Here is a 20,425-nt window from a genome sequence, read left to right on the forward strand (position 1 = left end):
GACACACTAGCCAAAGAACAGTCTGACGAGGAAGGGGGAAGGGATTTGAAGACTTACAAGCGTTCTTAAAGTCCAAAAAACATTCTGGTATCGACATGAACATCTGTGGTTCCAGGTGTAGCACTCTTGTAATCTTCAAACCACTGGGTCAATTTTTGCTATTTCCAACTTTTTCTTTCTTTTTTTTCACTTTTACTAAAATTCTACATTTTTTTATTACAATGAAATGTTAATTAACAAATAATGAATCACAATTTGTTAATTTGTTAATTTGTTTACAATTGTAAATTTTAATTACTGATCACTTGAAAATATGACTACTCATGAATTAAAATTGGTAAAAAATGTGAACAGTCTTATTGTTAAATTAAATATTATATACTATGACTGCTATTATGTTTACATTTATTCATAATCACTGGAATTAAAAGTATTTTTCATAATCACTGGAATTAAAAGTATTTTAATTTCTATTTTATGTTTTGCATTATTGAATCAAATTTTAATTTAATATAGACACTTGTTTCATGTGATTATTGAATTTGTTTACTTTCCTTTACTTTAAAATAATGAATTTGTGATTTGTACTAGAAAAGTAGGAGTCAACAACTATTAATTTTCATTTCAATTCGACAGTAAATAACAAATTCAAACAAAAGTACAAAAATGCAACCAGCAAGAAATGAACCAGCAACTTTGTGATGATAAAACTAAAATACTATGCACACAACTACAGTCAGCTCTGATAAAAAGTTCAAATTTCTTTATATTTGGTGATACCTGGATCCCCAAATCTTCAAAGTCAATTTTTTCTGGTGTTTTTGAAAAGTGCCTCACACTGTTTTAGGAAAATGATGTCTCGTCACTGATCTTCAAATCCTACAGATATGAAAAAAATCAAAGGGGGCCAACCAATAAGGTTGCCCTTTAAGACAAGGTGTCAGGTCACAAATGCCCACTGCTGTCTGTGTAACTGTTTGAAGTGATTGTTCTGAGGACACAATTTTTCCCAAGTAGTGGTAAACATATAATAGACACACCTGTTTTGTAAACCTGCCCAACAAGGATGAAAATGTTTAACATGGAGCATGCAGATACAGAATCTCCAAATGAAAACAAACAAAGATAGAAGGTGGGAGCCAACTAATAAACGTGAACATGTGGTTGTACCTTCCATTCCTATGCCAAAAGATACACACACAGCATTTTCTTTCAGTCTCCTCCTTTTTACATTACAGTGAGAGTGTAAAATTCACTAGATGTTCTGTCTGTGTGAGGTTCATATGAATTTTGTCCCTGATTTCAATTTTGTTGACAAAAGTAATCAGTATAATACTTCAACATGTATAGTGAATATCAACATTTTAAATAAATTTGGGCCACTGTAAATGCCATCTTTTTTCCAGAGACAGGGAGCAAAAGCAACAAATACATCACAAAGACGACAACATTAGACACAAACTGAAGACCCCCCCACCCACTCGCGCGCGCACGCACATACACACAGACGTAGGTAATGGAAAATCACAGCTGTATTAATTTCACATTTCAAGATTTTTTGCTATTCTTCTTTACCTCTATAAGAATTAATACTGATACTGAAATCTCTTTGAATTAAGTGTTGTATGCTACGAGTCTATTCTCAATTTGTAAAGTTTATAACCTCATAATCTTCACACGCACTCAGGTTTCATACTGATTGTAATAGGGGGGCGACAGAAGGCAACTCTGGGTGGTGTGGGGAGAATATTGTCAAGGGATGATCTCATTTCAGGGCTTGACTTGAGAAAGTCATATCCCTGGCAGAGTAATTTGTTGATGTATTCGAGGCCAGGATAATACTGGGTGACAAGGGGGATGCTTCTGTGTGGTCTGGGGGTAGGAACATTGTTATTGGACAGGGAGGAATGTATTGCTCGGGAGATCTGTTTGTGAACAAGGTCTGCAGGATAGTTGCGGGAGAGGAAAGTACTGGTCAGGTTATTGGTGTAATTGTTGAGTGATTCGTCACTGGAGCAGATACGTTTGCCACGAATACCTAGGCTGTAGGGAAGGGAGTGTTTGATGTGGAATGGATGGCAGCTATCAAAGTGAAGGTACTGTTGTTTGTTTGTGGGTTTGATGTGGACAGAGGTGTGGATGTGCGCTTCAACAAGATGAAGGTCAACATCCAGGAAGGTGGCTTGGGTTTTGGAGAAGGACCAGGTGAAATTCAGATTCAAAAAGGAGTTGGGGTTATGTAGGAAATTAAGGAGTGTTTCTTCACCATGAGTCCAGACCACAAAAATGTCATCTATAAACCTATACCAGGCCATGGGAAGCAGCTGTTGGATCTTCAGGAAAGCCTCCTCCATGTGGCCCATGAAGAGGTTGGCATAGGACGGAGCCATCCTGGTTCCCATGGCTGTTCCCCTGATTTGTTTGTAGGTCTGGCCTTCAAAAGTGAAGTAATTATGGGTGAAGAAGAAGTTGGTAAGTGTGATAAGGAATGAGGTTTTTGGAAGATCTTTGGGTGGGCGTTGGGAGAAGTAGTGTTCAAGGGCAGAGAGACCATGGGTATGTGAGATGATTGTGTAAAGTGATGTAGCATCTATGGTGACAAAGGTTTCAGGTGGGAGGGGAGTGGGAATGGATTTGAGGCATTCTAGGAAGTGGTTTGTGTCTTTGATGTACGATGGGAGTCTGCAGGTGATAGGTTGGAGGTGTTGGTCTACCAGAACTGAGATACGTTCTGTTGGGGCCTTGAAGCCTGCCACAATTGGCCGGCCAGGATGGTTCTCTTTGTGGATTTTGGGCAATAGGTAGAAGGTAAGGGTACGGGGCTCAGGTGGAGTGAGTAGGTCTATGGAAGCCGTTGTGAGGCCTTGTGAGGGACCTTGGATTTTTAGGATTTTCTGCAGCTCAGTCTGGATGGAGGGAATGGGATCCTGGGTAACAGCTTTGTAGGTTGAGGTGTCTGAGAGTTGACGCAGTCCTTCTGCCACATACTCCACACGGTCAAGTACCACAGTTGTGGAGCCTTTATCCGCCGGGAGGATGACAATAGAGCGGTCTGTTTTCAGCTCCTTAATGGCACAGGATTCAGCTGGGGTGATGTTGGGGGTGGTTGGGATGTTCTTCAAGAAGGACTGGGAGGCAACACTGGATGTGAGGAATTCCTGAAATGTCTGCAAGGGATGGTTTTGGGGGAGGGGAGGAGGATCCCTTTGGGAAGGCGGTCGGAACTGTTCTAGACAGGGTTCAACACTGGGTTTAGTATTTTGGGGCTGCGTTTGGGTGGTGAAGTGATATTTCCAGTTGAGGTTCCGGGTGAATGAGAGGAGATCTTTAACCTGAGCAGTGTGGTTGAATTTAGGCGTGGGGCTAAAGGTTAAGTCTTTTGATAGAACAGATGTCTCTGGAGGAGAGAGGGGTCTGGATGAGAGGTTTAGAACTGAATTGGGACTGGTGATATGTGTCATTTGACTGTGGTTATACTTGAGATTATTATCATGTTTCACTTTGTAAGAGGAGTTATACAGCTCCAGGTATTGCCCTATCTTCAGTCAACTCTTTTCTGTTCCATGCAGCAATGGTAGAAACGGTTTATCGTCACTTGTTCCAGTGGCTACTCCAAACTACAAGGAATGACCACACATTCCTACAAGTTCATAATAAAAGGGAATGAAGCACAAACAAGTCCAGAACGTAGCGAAGACAGCAAAACAATAAAACTGTTCCAAATCAGTAACCACTCGAGACCGGAAAAAAACTAAGTCAAATTGGTTGTGCAGTGGCGTGATACGAACTGCTACAAAGAATGCCGTGACCCCAGGCCACAGGCTCAGCAGCAAATAGTCGCCACTGGGTGGTGCCCCATGACGTGCATATCTCAGTGGTGGCTCTGCTCACAATGGCGGCCCGCAGCTGCCACTCACAGGCTTAGTACCTCTGACATGTCCACATCTGTACTAGGAAGGGAATCTGCATCACTGTCTGATACACAGCTCATCCTCCCTTAATCAGCATGTAGCGCTGGAAATGGCCCGACCTATGCCAATTGCAACAAGGACGGGGAGAGGACAAAACCAGAACCTCCAGCAATGGCTCAAGTGAAACTTTCTCTATGGCCAGACAATAAGAGGGTTCCATCTGCATTTACGGGTTAAAAGTACATTTTTTCTTGGGTGAAAATACACTTTTTCTGTGTAAAGTGATAGTATACTTTCCCTCAGAACCGTAAAACTTATAAATTCCTTGAGTAGTTAAGATTTTCCACATGGGCGTATAACTTCCCAACACTTTAGAAAACAAACCCAGGAAGAGAAAGGAAAGGTGTTTTGAAAAAATCTTTGATGTGTAGCAACATGTACACTGCATATTTTCGTATTACGAAAGTATATATTCAAATTCAACCGAACACAGAACATTAGTTTCCAAAGCACTGAAATCGAGATTGCGATACACTTTTGTAAGCCAATCGTAGCTCCTGTCAGTGGACTTGCTAGCAGATCACAGCAGATATTCAGAGTTTAAGACACCTGATGTAGCCTGCCAATAGGAACATCACTCTTAGGTAGTGCGAATACACAAATACGAAAAGTTAAAGATTTAAATTAATATACTAGTGTAGCTACAAGAAAAGCTAAGCTTTCACGTATAATACTGGTCTTTTCTTGTGTGTGTTGCATTTTAAGACACACCACACAAATGTGTCAGTAAAATTTTAAGTAATGCCTAAGCATCTGCACTTCTTGCCACAAAGTGTTAAGCTCTAAACGAGAATCAAACGCTCTGTGATTTAAGAAATCACATCCATACACATAACATAATTCATTGTGAGTAAAATGAAATTTACTTTGAAAGTAATGCTTTTGAAAGCACCATTCACAATATTTACCTGTCACCTGCTAGAATTTGTTTCAGCAGTTAAGAGAGCGCCAGAAAATGGCGTTACTGTGCATGAGCAGCTACGATGACATAGGAAGCCCATATGTATATAGCATTAAGAGATTTTACATTCCGTCATAAATGAAACAGGACATCAGAGGATACTCCAAGAGCATCAGAATTTTGTTAACCATACTAAAACACATCATTCAGCTTAAAGTGCACATTCCTAGTCCGGATTCACAAAGAAGTAGGCCACAACCTGATATAAAGCTTTTCAGTGTGGTTTTCGGGATACAAATTTTCTTGGAGTACCAATACTGTATTGTCTTATGTTTAGTTCTTTACTATAGCATAATGCCAAACACGCCAGAAGATAAAAACATACACCTGAAATTCAGCAAACTGTCAATAGTGTTTCAAACAAATTGACTGCCTTTGCGAAAAGATTAATAAAAGCCAAATTTCTTTAGCAAACTGACAAAAATAACTTAATTGTTCTGCAAGGCAATTAATGCCCGACTGCCAAAAATGTGAAACTAATAACATATTTTACCCTTACATAATTATGTGAATGTATTTTAATTCCCTTGATATCAACTAGCCACAGAAATTCATTTTGTTTTCATTTGACTTAAGAGATGTAAGCAAAGAGGAAACAGCAAAATAACTAACTGCAAACATGGGTCAAGTGGAAACTACCCCTCTCCCCACTACAACTCAGACTGCTCTGCACATGATCGAATCTGGCACCTTCAGCGCGTTAGACAAATTTTTCCGAGTTGGATTTGGCTGCTTGTTGCTACTGTTGATCCAGGTAACAGCTGCACTTCAATTACCCAGAAGCGGGAGAAAAGGTACTATTCACACATGACTCAACTGCGCATGTGCACGAGTCCACTGGCAACTGCTCAAACAAACTTAATGTAAACCATTGGGACATCACACTCATTAAAAGCAGTTTTGTTGTTGTAAATGGCGAGTGGCATGGTTTTATGCCCTTGTTTATGTTTTATTGTTGCAGTAGTTTTCTGCAGTAGCAGGCAAAAGTGAAATTCTCTGTTAGAATATCAGTTCGTACCAGTCAAAATTACAATAATTTAACTGAAAACTAAAACAATGAAAACTTCCCAGAATTCTAATAATTTCCAGGTTTCTGCTGGATGAAAAAAAACTCCCGAGTTTTTCCTGGATTTCCCAGTTGTCCTGGGGCATGTACAACCTGATGATGTTGACATCCACACTATATGTGGCAAATCTGAAAGAACATTAACGAACGACAACCACATTGCTCCCTGGAAAGGGCCAGCAAAATCTATGTGTATTCTTTGGCAAAATCTACGTGTATTCTTTACCATGGATAGTCAGGCTGGAGCCACGAGCTGAAACACTGTGCTGGGTCTGACTGGTTACAGGCACAGCTGTAGCAGTTGCGGATGATATATCAGGGTGTATACGCAGACAAGAAAAAAAAATAATTCCTGGATTTTTCCCGGGTCTCCCGGTTAAAAACGCACTTTTTCCCCCACATGAAAATACACTTCTTCCAAGGTGAAAATACTCTTTTCCTGTGATAAGCACCAGTGTATTTTCCTGCGTAGCTGTAAAAATATCAGTCCTTTGAATGATAAAGGTTTTATACACCAGCACAGAACTTCGACACTTTAGAAAACGAAACTTCACAAGAGCAAAAAAAAACGCGCTTTGGAAAGATCTTTGATGTGCAGTAACATGTACACTGCATATTTTCATATTACAAAAGAATAAATTCAAATTCCATCAAACACGGCACATTAGTTTCTGAAGCACTGAATTAGAGATTACAGTGTGCGCTTGTTTTGTCAGCCAAACATAGCACATGTCACATGCTCTCGGTGGCCACTGACAGCAGATATTCAAAGCGTAAGACACATGATGTAGTCAGCCGATAAGTAGTGTGAATACACAAATAGGAAAAGTTAATGGTTTAAATTAACATATGTAGTGTAGCTACAAGAAAAGCTGAGATTTCATATATAATGTTGGCCTTTTTTGCATGTGTTCCACTTTAAGATAAATTACACATATGTGCCAGTACAATTTTAAACAATGGCATTAATGTCTAGTCTTCTGGGCTCAAAATTATTCTAAGTGACTAGTCCTCAAAGAGTTAAGTTTTAAATGAAAGTCAAGCACCCTGTGATTTAAGAAATTCATTACACCTACTCTCACTAACATAATTCACTTTGAGTAAAAGGAAATTTCCTTTGAAAGTAATGCTTTTCAAAGAACCATCCACAATATTTTCCTGCAACCTCCTAGACATGGGTTCATTTCAGCAGTTGCCAGAGAGGGCCAGAAAACAAGCATGACTGGGCGTCGGAAGCTACAATGACATAGGAAGCCCCTATGTTCATACACATATAGCATTAAGAGATGTTACATGATGTCATAAAAGAAATAAGACATCAGAGGATACTCCAAGAGCATAGGAATTTTGTAAACCATACTTAAACGCATAATTCGACTTAAAGGACACATTCATATGTGCATATCCACAACGAAGTAGTCCACGTTTTGGGATGCAAATTTTCTTGGAGCATCAGTACTGTAATGCCTCATGTTTGGTTCTTTATTATGGCATAATGCCATACATGCCAGAAGATGAAAATGTGCACTTGAAATCCAGTGAACAGTTGAAACTAGTCAATAGTGTGGAACGAAACACTTTGTTTCTTATAAATTGACTGCATCTGCAGAAAAGATTAATAAAAGCTACATATATTTATCAAACCACCAACAATAATTTCATTGTTGTGCAAGGCTATTACTGCTAGACTGCCAGAAACAGTGAAATAAAATAAAATCAGAAAACTGAAACTAATAACATATTTTAACATTCCATAATTATGTGAATGTATTTTAATTCATTTGTTAGCTCCCAGCCACAGAAATCCATTTTATTTTCATTTGAGAAGTGAACTGTAAACGAAGAGGAAACAGCAAACTCACTAAATGAAAACACAGGTCACTATCCTTCTTCCCACTACAAACCAGACTGCTCTGCGTATGCGCAAATCTGGTAGCTTGGGCGCACCAGAAAACATTTTCTGGGTAGCATGACTGCTTCTTGCTACTGCTGCAGTCACATTTCAAGTATCCAGGAGCGGGAGGTGGTACTCCTCATACGCAACTCAACTGCGCATGCACATGATCCCATTGACAACTGCTCAAAACGAACTTCATGTAAACAGTTGCGACGCCACGCTCATCAGAAGCAGTTTGCTGTTACGAAGTATTCCGTAGCCCTTGTCCTAAAGCCTCTGACACATCTTGCTTTTGGAAGGCGCTTGTGTGTGCACTGTGTTTTGTTGTTGTAAATGGCGCATTTCCTTTGGAACGTAAGTTTTATTCTCTTGTTGACATTTTATTGCTGCAGTATTATTCTGCAGTAGCGGGATACAGTAAAATTCTTTGTTAGACTATCAGTCAAAATTACAAAAATTTAACTCAAGACTGAAACAATGAAAAATTCCCGGAATTCTACGAACATCCTGGTTTTTTTCCGGTTTTCTGCCGAATAAAAAAATCCCCGGGTTTTTACCAGATTTCCCAGTTGTCCCTGAGCGTATACACCCTGTACATTCAGTTTTGGGATCTATGCTCTGCCAGTACACAACACCATGCTACTGCTTGCATTTGGCACATTCCCCAATGTGCAGTGTGGAAGAACTTCAATATGTGGGGGAAGAGAGTGGGAGGGACAATCATCCAACATTCTGTATCGTCTGAGGCTAACAAAATGACCCCTTCAGTAACACCGAGTCTGGGCCTGGGGAAAAAATAAGTGAGCCACTCTGGGTCCGCATCTTTATGCAAATGTTCAGGTCAGCCCCACTGCACTGCAGATAATGCCCTCCGAAGGAGCAGGTCCCATCTTGTCTGCTGCTACACCACCCACCATATTGGAAAACTCATGAAGGGTGTGCAGCTGGTTCATGTCCAAGGCAAAAACAGTGTTTCAAATCTGTAGAAATCGGCATGGTAGTTCTGTAGTGCATATAATAACTAAGAAACAATGCCCACTACTGCAGCTATTGCAACATGTTGTCCGGAAGTTTTGCATGGGGGTCCAACAAAGATAGCATGGGCCTGTGGCCCATCATCAGCTGAAACTTGGTACCACAGAGGTAGACATGGAACTTCCAGACAGCAAAAATGATGGCCCATGCCTCTTTTTCAATCTGTAAATAATCTTGCTGTGCTTAGTTCAACATCTCGTCTTAGACACAAATGCAATAGGCTGTCCCATGCCATCGGCAAATTTATGCAATAGGAAGACACCAACACCACAATCGGATGCATCTGTGGCTAATGTTAACCATTCGCCCAGCTGGAACATTTCCAAACAAGAAGCCAGCCTCAAGAGCAAAGCTGTACAAATTCCCATTCACAAGCCTCTGACCACGCAAATAGAGCACCCATTTTATGTAACTGGTTAAGTGGGTGGGAAATACAAGCAGCATTTGGAATGAACTTGGCATAATAATTGATTCCACCCAGAAAAAATTGCAATTTTTTATGATTCTGAGGCACCAGTAAATTAATAATAGTAATTACATGATCTTGTGTGGGTGTAAACTCATGTTTACTCGAACTTTGACCAAAATACTTGACCCTGGGCTGAAAAACAACTACACTTGATAAGATGACAACATAGACCTTTGGCTTACAGCTGATCAAACAACAGTTGTACGTAATGCGAGTGTTGTTCCCGCATGGCCTCCATACCTAACAAATCATCCAAATACATGACACAATTAAGGATGCCTTGAATGAACTGTCTCGATACCTCTGAAAAATTGTGGGAGCATTTGCAGCCCCAAACGGCAAACTTATTATATCTGTACATGCTGAATGGCATATTAATCAACAGAAACTGTTTTGTGATCTTATTAACAGGTAAATGAAAATATGCATCAGCGAGATCAACTTTTGAAAAACACTGACTTCCAGCCAATTTAGCTAACAATTCCTCTTGCCTAGGAATTGGGTACAAATCGACATGCTCAGGCATTAATGAGAGATTTAAAAGCACCACTGATCCAATGTAACCCATTACGCTTTTGTACAACACCATAGGTTTTAACCACTAATTACACAAGACTGGGGAGATTACACAAGTATTCTGCAATCTGTCTAGTTCTGCCTTAACTTGATTGCGCATGGTAAAGAGTATCTGATGGGCTCTACAGAACTTGGGCACTGCCAAATGCTTCAAAGAGATGTGCGCCTGAAAATTCATAGCACAACTTAAAGAAGGTTCAAACACCTGTTTGGAAGTTTTGCACAACACATTCAGTTCCATGAATGGAATCACCCTAGAAATTAGATTCCCCTGATACTGAATATGGAACCAGAAAAGTGCAAAAGCATCAAGACTAAAAATGTTAGTAATCGTCTAAGAATTAGCTACAAGCAAGGTTAGTTTCCAAGCTATCTTTTTGTACTTAGCTTGCACCATGATTTGATCCCACAGTGCCATCAAGTGGCCATTGCACATCACCACTTTGTGCCACAGTGGACGCAGTGCAGGGAGCCAATGTGCCAGTAAGTATCCCCATTAATTAAGAACATGGCAGCATCGGTGTTCAACTGGAATTCTGCCGTCACCTCCTTGATGTTCAATAGCAGCATGATACACTGCACCCTGTCTGATGATGTTCCTGGCAGTGGCAGGATGGTGTGCAGCAAGCTAGTGATGGAAGTTGACACCCACCAGCCAAAGCAGTCACTCGTGAGGTGTCCTGGCTTGCAGCAAGCAGAACGGGTAATGTAATGGTGCAGGCAGTGATGATGAAGGCCACACTCTGGACACGATTTGATGGCATGACTTGCATTGGGGTCCTCATATAATGAAGGGGAGGGAAATTCTTCAGGAGCCACTGCTCGCTTTGGGACACCTCAACAGTGAAGCAAGTGCTTTCATCTTTGAGCACCTGCCAATTCATAGTGTAAAGAAGCATTAACTACTGAATCCTATGGCAGACTACCAGACGCACAAGAGCTTAGTAAATCAGATGATAACCTTGATTGAGAGTCATCAGTTGATCAAAGAGTATGATAATGACTAATACTTCTAACAACATCAAAACCAGAAGAATCATCAAAGAGAGCTTGTGCTGAGGCAATCACTTTATATGCCTTAGCAATTTTTAACACATCTTGCAATGAAGGATTTGATGTTTCTAAAGCCTTTGCACACCTCATGATCCAAAGCCAGGTAGACTGTAACCTCCTGAATTAAAGGATCTGGTTATGACACACCTTACTTTCGACAGGTAAAAATCACACTTGTGATAAAAGCCTTGTAAATCAGCAGCCTATACTGCGTAGGACTGTTTACTTTGCTTAATATGCAGATTGAACTTGAGCCTAGATGCAACGATGTGCATTTGGTGACTGTAGTATTCAGTCAGCAAAGCATAGGGGTCCAAGAGTGGAAGTAATTTTTGCACCACTTCGTACAACTTACTACTAGATGACAGTAACAGCACACAATGGCACTCAGGAACATCAGTTTGACATGCCTTGCAGTGCAGTTTGAAATGCCGTAAATAGACCTTCCAACTCTTTCTTCCCTCACTGAAGGAAGTGAGTGGCAGAGGGAGATGTGTGGAAACAGTGGCTACCACCTGTTGGAGAAACTGTAACATCAACATGTGCTGTTCCTGCTGCTGCTGCAACAACTTGACAAACTCAGGATCCATGGTTCTACTTTAAATGGCATGGTAAGAAAGTGCTCATCGCCAGTTTTCTATCCTGTGTTGTGAGGGTAGAAACTGTTTATTGTCACTTGCTTTGGAGAATATACTGAATAACAGAGAATGAGTAAGTGTTCCTGCAAGTCCACAGCTGACATGAACTGAATGAAGAACTAACAAGTCTGGGACATGGTGAAGTCGGCTTAGCAGTGTAACAGTTTCAAGTCAGTAACAACAAACTAAGTCAACTTGGCTGTGCAGTAGTATGATATGAATGGCTTCAAAGTACAGCAAGGAATGAACCACACAGCGAGCCTGGGCCACAGGCTCAGCAGCAAACAAGCGCCACTGTGTGGTGCCACGTGACATGTGTATCTCGGTGGTGGTTCCATATCAGATGGCGGCCCACAGTTGCTGCTCACAGCTTTAGTACCTTTGAATGTCCACATCCATGCTAGGCAGGGATTCTGAATCACTATCAGGTACAAAATGTTCCATATACCACATTTCAGCAAAAAGAAATTTATATCACTGCTGCACTGGCTGGCACATTTGCCCAACAACACCCACTGAACATATCTGGGATATGGTTGGTTGGCAATTTGTCCATCAAAGTCCTCCAGTGACCACTGATGGTCATTTGTTGACTCTCATACAAACTATGTAAAGAGAGATTCCCCAGGAACATTTCTAGATACAATCTGATTCCATGTCACAGTGTACAGATACTTTCACTGCAATGAAAGGAGGCTTCATATTATACTAAATTATAAAATTCAAATATTATGTATAGTTCCGTAATATGAATAATTTCAGTACTGTTACATAATTTAATGGCAGAGTAAGCTTGATTCAGTCACTTGTATATTTCTTAGTATTCCAATTTTTACAAATGTGTGTGTATATTTTGAATAAAATTCTGCTGGGTGTTATATTAAAGCTTACTGTTAGACTAATATTAAAGCAGGTTTGTACCTTTCCAACAGTAGACTCTGGTTTGTGAGCAGCATATCTACCAAAATGAGGCGATGAGTTAGCACTTCCTGCTGCCTCTATTACCCGAGAGCTGCAACATTTTAATTGAGATTAACTGGACACAGAAATTTGGAAGTGTCATCCGTATTAGTCATAAGAAACTCTTGTATAATAATCCAGATACTTCTACAAAACACAAGAGCATAACAACCTTGATACATAACAAAACTGTGTCTAAAATAATCGTAGCACAAGTTTATTAAAAGGCACGCAACTATTTTAAATAATTATGATTGGACTAAACTATTTATTATTAGTCTAAAAATGAAGAGAGACAAATATCATACTACATTTTAACATTTTAATGATTCAATATTCTGTTTACCTTGATACCCCGAGAAAAACCTGCTAAATTAAAATACAATTTGGACAGTTATGAGGACAGAACATTACTTATGTTTAATATATTTTCTGAACAGAGAAAGACTGAGTGGAGACATCTGCTGAAATAGCTAACTTTTGTTTTTCATCTCACCTTTTAACTATTGAACAATGGAAAATCTGAGATGGAATGACAACAATGAATTAGGATAGGTTGCTGATCACCACATACAGGAGTCACTGAGCAGCAGACATGCACCATAAAGAATAAACCGAACAGCACCTTAAGGTGTTACATAAATAATGTCACTTCTATATTTAAAGTACATTTCAAAGTAGACTAAGCTATCAATGTCCTTTGTCAGACATAGAATCGCCCCCCACCCCCCACCCAAATCTTTGTGTGTGTGTGTGTGTGTGTGTGTGTGTGTGTGTGTGTGTGTGTGTGTGTGTGTGTGTGTTTTAAAAAATAAGTGTGTATTTCTCATTCAAGACTTTGCATTATCTCATTTCTGCCACTGAGGATTGTTCAATCAATAGCTCTGATTGAATCTGATTACAATCAGTATAAAACTGACATTGATACGAAATGTTTCAAATACCATACTTCGAGACAAACTGTGAAACTGTGGGGGGAAGATATTTTTCTACTTTTTTATGGGAGTAGTGGAGAATGCAACCATTCATAAATACTGCCAAGTGCAGCAAGTGTTTATCATTAGGTATAAACACAGGAACAGAACTTTCTGGTGGAAATTGAAGGAGTAAAGGTAACGACTCACCGGAATGTAGCGATGTACCATCCATTGAAATCTAACATTTATTCAGTAGTATGTTCGAGCACCGAGTAGTAAATGCCGCAGTGGCCACTCCTGGGTGGACACTGGTTGGTTGTCATGCATACACAAAAAACGCTGTGCAGAAATTGCAGAAGAATTGATATACGACATGACTGCTTTAACAGGTGGGCCTGCATCCGACAGGATAAGCCTACAACAGGACTAACTGTAACAGGATTTGCTCGATGGGTGTATAGGACAGGCCTTGCACCTGGGTCTTTCACAGGGGAATGATCCATATGACAAGAGCTTGGGAGAGAATGTGGCATAAAGACTTGTGGGGTAAGATGTTCCTCATTTCTGGGCACTTTGATAAATACAGGAAATCATGGAGAAAGATATGGCTGAATTGTCCTAGTTTGGGCTGATGCTGGGTGATGAGGGGGAGTGTTGCTTTGCCACTGGTACTTGGGGTTGGTTGGAAGTTTTGAGATGTATCAGAATATTATGCGCAAAATCTGTCTATGGAGGATGTGCCTATCTGTGAAGGCCCTAGCAAGATCTTCAGTACAGCAGGAAAGGGATTTCTCATCACTGCAGATGCACCTTCCACTGGTGGCCAGGCTATATGGGAATTAGTGTTTTGCATGGAGGGATGACAATTGATTGGAAGTGTTAGTCAAATGCCCTGCTACAATAGGGCATTGAGGATTGTTGGTTTTCAGGATTTTGGAAAGCATGTAGAATATGGGGTGCAAAGAGATGAGGAGATGGATTTGGGTGAGATATATTGTGATGGGGCTAATGATTTGGATATTACATTTGACTTCTGAGCAGAGATCATTATGGCAGGGCTTGTAAATAGAGCAGTCAGACAGGTGACAGATGCCTTCCGTCGGGCAGTAAGTGTGCTTCATCACAATAGTGGCAGGACCTTTTTGTAAGAAGGAAGATTAAATCTGGGTCTATCTTGAGTTTGTAGACAGCTCTTCTTTCCTCCACTGAGAAGTCTGTAAGGAGTCTGGGAAGGGACCTAAAGAGTTGGTCACAGAGAAATTGTAAATAAAGGATTCCTGGATGCTAACCAGGGATAGGTTAGGCAGGAGCTGGACAGGGTCATGTTTGGTTAGTGGTATGAACTGGGAGACGCAAGGTTCAATGTTGGAATTTGGTTGGAGGAATTGGTGGCTAAAAAGTGCTCCCACTGTAGGAACTGAGAGAAGGAGAGTAGCTCTTTGATAAGTCCAAAATGATGGAACTCAGTCTTGGTCTGAGGTTACACTTTTACATAGGACTGAAACACCATCTCTCCCATCCAATTCACCTCGTCCTCCTCAGCCCAACCTGCCACCTTACTGGCCGTTGACCTCTTACCATTCAAAGATCTATCCATATCAAGCTCACTAACTGTCATTCCCACCAAAAAAAATCATCACCTACATATAGCCTGGTCACTGATGGATGGCTCATTTATAGTGACAACAAAACCTCTTGCCAAGTATGCTGACAGTCTTACTAAGGCCTTCATAGACAGGCACGCCCATCACACCTTCTCTGCAGACAGATTTTCCTCGCCACAGACACACACATGCCTAATCTTCAAACATCCCCAAGAACTATCAGCAAAGAAGTAACCCCTCAACACCCAATATCATCCTACACTGGAACAACTGAACCAAATCCTTTGCCAGGGCTTCAATTAATTATCATTGTGTCCAGAAATGAGGAACAGTGAAAGCACACTGTTTTCTATTTCCGCAAGGCATTTCATATGGGCACGTCCAACAATAAGACACCTACTCAAATGAATGGCCACTTCCAAACTGTGGACTAGACCAGAGTTGACCATCCAGTGGCAGAATATGCTGCTCAGCATGTGCTCTATTTCAGTGTCTGTTTCACAATCCCTATCATCTGGATAATTATTCCCCCTTCTCCAAAAACTGCTTTTCTGAACTGTGTAAATGGGAGTTGTCCTTCCAATAAAATCCCCAGTCCCACAGTCCTCCTGGCCTCAATCTCAGCTAGCCCCCTGACCAATCCCTAACTCCACCCCTGGTCGAGGGCACTAACTTCACTCACCCTGCACCCTCTCCCCTGAAGTCTCCCCTCTTCAATTGTGTCCCCCCCTCCCAATCCACCCTCCTTGTCATTGTAGAGTGAACTGAACACAACTAACCCTGCCTGCTGCTCAATGGTGTCATTGCCCATGCCACAATCCTATCCTGTGTATCTGAAGTCCCTTCACCTCAGCCACCAGCCACCCTTCCTCAAACCACCTCCTCGTCCCAGCCTCCTTTCTCCTTTGTGTGTCTGTGGCACAAATTTCCATACACAGTGGCAACATGTAGTCAAAAGTTAATGTACAACAATATAAAACTGGAAAATGCATGTTCAGAAGCTGCAAAGAAACACTCGAAAGGGGAAAGACTCAAACTTTGGAACTTCTTTGCCTGGAAAGGGAGAGGAAAAATGGGACTTATTATTTTTTTAAAATTATTTATTTACACATCAAGTCCTGTAGGACCAAACCGAGGAGCAAATCTTCAAAGTCGTGGAACATGTCAGTACATTAAATTTCAACATAAAAGTAGTAACAGATAAAAATAAAATGTCAAGCCATAAGTTTAAGTAAATGCAATCAACAATATAACATTAGAATCAGCCTAATTTTTCAAAACTCCTCTACAGTATAGGAGGAATGACCCAGGAGGAAACTCTTCAGTTTCGATTTGAAAATGTGTGGACTATTGCTAAGATTTTTGAATTCTTGTGGTAGGTTACTGAAAATGGATCCAGCAGTACACTGCACACCTTTCTGCACAAGCATTAAGGAAGTCTGATCCAAATGCAGGTTGGATTTCTGCCGAGTATTAACTGAGTGAAAGCTGCTTACTCTTGGGAATAAACTGATATTGTTAACAAGAAACAACACTAAAGAATATATATATTGAGAAGCCAACATCAAAATACCCAGAATAGTGAACAGTGGTCGACAAGCGGTTTGCGAACTTACGCCACTTATTGCCCAAACCACCTGTTTCTGAGCCAAAAATATCCTTTTAGAATGAGAGGAATTACCCCAAAATATAATACCATATGACATAAGCGAATGAAAATAAGCAAAGTAGACCAATTTTCATGTCGAATGATCACTTTCTTCAGATACTGTTCCAATAGTAAAAATGACAGCATTAAGTCTTTGAACAAGATCCTGCAAGTGGGCTTTCCATGACAGTTTACTATCTATCTGAACACCCTGACATCTGAACTGTTCAGTTTCACTAATCATATGCCCATTCTGTTGAAATTAAACCATCAGGTTTTGTTGAATTGTGTGTTAGAAACTGTAAAAACTGAGTCTTACTGTGACTTAGCATTAGTTTATTTTCTACAAGCCATGAACTTATGTCATGAACTGCACTATTTGAAACTGAGCACTACTGCACACAACATCCTTTACTACCAAGCTAGCGTCATCAGCAAACAGAAATATTTTAGAATTACCCTAATACTAGAGGGCATATCATTTATACAAACAAGGAACAGGAGTGGCCCCAACACTGATCCCTAGGGCACCCCCCACTTGACTAAACACCACTCAGACCCACATCACAGCCATTCTCAACACTGTGAATAATACCTTTTGCTGTCTGTTGCTACAGTAAGAGGTGAACCAATTGTAAGCTGCTCCCCGTATTCCACAACGGTCCAGCTCCTGGAGCAATATTTCGAGATCAACACAATCAAACGCCTTAGTTAAATAAAAAAATATGTCTAGCATTCGAAACCTTTTGTTTAACCCATCCAGTAACTCACAGAGAAAAGAGAACACAGCATTTTCAGTTTTTAAATGACTTCTAAAGCTGAACTGTACATTTGATAGCAAATTATGTGATACAAAATGGTCAATTATCCCTATACAGACATCCCTTTCAACAACTTTGTAAACACTGACACCATAAAAATATGTCTAAAATGGTCGATATTATCCCTTTCTCCCTTTTTATAAAGCAGTTTTGCTACTCAGTATGTTAATCGTTCATGAAACTGAACATTCCTAAAGGAAAAATTACAAATATAACTAAGTACAGGGCTAATATGTGCAGCACAGTACTTTAATATTTTGCTAGGCACTCCATCATATCCATGAGATTCCTTAGTCTTGAGTGATTTAATTACTGACTCAATCTCCCCTTTGTCTGTATTACAGAAGAGTATTTCAGACATCATTCTTGGAAAGGTATTTGCCAAGAGAGTTATATGATTCCCTGCAGAAACTAAATTTTTGTTTAATTCACCAGCAATACTCAGAAAATTATTATTAAATACTATCCATATATCTTATTTATCAGTAACAGAAGTATTTTTACTACAAACTGACTTTATATCGTCGGCCATGTGCTGGCTGCTGACCAGCCACTTCCTTCACAACTAACCACATGGTTTTAATTTTATCCTATGAATTAGCTACTCTATTTGCATACTACATACTCTGTTTTCCTCATAACATTTTTAAGTACCTTATCATACTGTACGTAATGGGCTACTGTAGCTCGATTGTGACTACTTCTAATGTTCTGATATAATTCCTGCTTTGTTCTACATGATAACCTTATCCCACTTGTCAGCTACACAGGCTGCCTTTTACTGCTAGTACCTCGTTCAGAACATTCTAATGGAAAGCAACTCTCACAGAGCATGAGAAATGTGTTCAGGAACACATTACATTTGTCATTATATTATCAGCACTATAAACATCCTGCCACTCCTGTTCTTGACGAGGTTTAAGAAACTCTCTACTGCCGTTCCTACATAATTTGTAAATATATGTGACATTTATTTTAGTACAAAAGCCTTTTAGTCTTAAAATTTGTGCATCATGGTCTGAAATGCCATTCACCCTTTTATGAACAGAATGCCTGTCTAGTAATGAAGAATGAATAAAAATATTGTCTATGGCTGTGCTACTGTTCCCCTGCACCCTAGTTGGAAAAAAACACAGTCTGTATCAGATCATATGAATTTAGGAGATCTGACAACATCCTTTTTCCTGCACAATCACACACAAAATTAATACTGAAGTCACCACATATAACTAATTTCTGGTACTTCCTATGAAGTGAATCAAGAACCCCTTTAACTTGAGTGGAAATGCTCTCGCATCAGAGTTATGGGACATATATACAACAAAAATTAGAAGTTTAGTTTCACTAATGATAATGTTGTTCATGAAAATGCACTAAGGGAGACAATACAGGAAAAAAATATGAAAATTAACACTGAAATTCCTGTAACAAATGAGGCTTGAGAAGTTCGAAGTGGTGTACAAGGTAGATAACAAGTCAGAGTTAGAAAGGACACACACAGCCTAATGCAAATATGGAGCCAGAGATCAAAGAGAAAAGCACATAAAAATACTGGAACAGAAGAAAAAAATACTGAAACAATACATACTGAAGTAGGGCTTGCAGATACTTGAGTGAAGAAATGGAATTCCAACTTTCAGTTTAAAGTCTACCAGTCAATTCATTTAACAGCAGAAGGGGTAAGGATGAAATAAAAATGAATAGGAAATGTATGCATGTCTACAAAGGCAGAAAAATTACTCCAAACACAGAATTGGGGGGTGCACAGTGTAAAGGAAAGCAGGTGCAGCATCTTTCCCTACCTATGGCACACATTTTCACATTTCCAATCTATCCTCCTTTCTTTTCCTCCAATGGATACGTACCCCATTGGTCGATCTCACACAGGCAGGTGCTGATCAAGCAGCCCGTGTCAGCACAGAAAGTGTGCAGTAATGTCACCAGAACGTAATTTAGAACAGGATGTTCCATCTTATGTGCCTGCCAGAGGGGGCAGGGGGCAGCAGCCAGGTGAACACAGGAGGTACAAGTAGGCAAACGGCTGATGTACAGCCAGTCTCCCATTGATTCCCTGTTTTTTTTGTTTTTTTTTTAACTTTACTTGCAAAATTCTCCCTTCTTTTTATCTCTGTCTTTAATTCAATATTTTTCTTTTGTCCCTTCCATTATCTCCCCACTGAAACTGGCATAGTGCTTAGCAATGTACTTACTCAATCTGATGCTTTTCCTTTCATATTTGCCTCCCTCTCCTTGAATCAGGCAAATGCGAATCTTTCTCAACCACGAGAACATGTGAACTGAGGGTGGGAGGATAGGGCTCTGACTTTCCTCCAACAAACATACCTTTTTTCCATTGAGAAAGGAACATATAGTTCTAAAAACTAGAAGGATTATTATTTTCTACTTTTAGTGTTTCAAAAATGGTTCAAATGGCTCTGAGCACTATGGGACTCAACTGCTGTGGGCATAAGTCCCATAGAACTTAGAACTACTTAAACCTAACTAACCTAAGGACATCACACACATCCATGCCCGAGGCAGGATTCGAACCTGTGACCGTAGCGGTCGTGCGGTTCCAGACTGTAGCGCCTTTAACCGCTCGGCCACTCCGGCCGGCTTTAGTGTTTCAATCAGTAACATTATGAACGTGCCTTCTGTAAAGTACTGGCCTATCTCTCCATAATTTTACATACTTACGCATTCATGCCTGCTACAGACTTATTGTCTTGAAGATGTCCTTTTCCTGACATGTGAATAACATCTGTCAACAAAAAGTTATCACCCAATTAATATAGTATAAATGTAAGAT

General features: G+C 40.1%; 1 protein-coding gene across 3 annotated transcripts in view; it reads right to left on the bottom strand.

The window, feature by feature from the left end:
• Positions 1-20,425, bottom strand: part of LOC126187400 (alpha-tubulin N-acetyltransferase 1-like) — a 108,198-nt gene that overhangs the window by 35,013 nt on the left and 52,760 nt on the right. For all 3 annotated transcript variants that reach the window (XM_049928459.1, XM_049928458.1, XM_049928460.1), the window contains 2 exons: positions 20,314-20,377; positions 12,588-12,678 (listed from right to left, as the gene is read on the bottom strand). In XM_049928459.1, the coding sequence (XP_049784416.1) occupies positions 12,588-12,678; positions 20,314-20,377 (155 nt within the window). The remainder of the gene's footprint in view (positions 1-12,587; positions 12,679-20,313; positions 20,378-20,425) is intronic.

Source organism: Schistocerca cancellata, chromosome 5, assembly GCF_023864275.1.
Source record: "Schistocerca cancellata isolate TAMUIC-IGC-003103 chromosome 5, iqSchCanc2.1, whole genome shotgun sequence".
Lineage (NCBI taxonomy): Eukaryota > Metazoa > Arthropoda > Insecta > Orthoptera > Acrididae > Schistocerca > Schistocerca cancellata.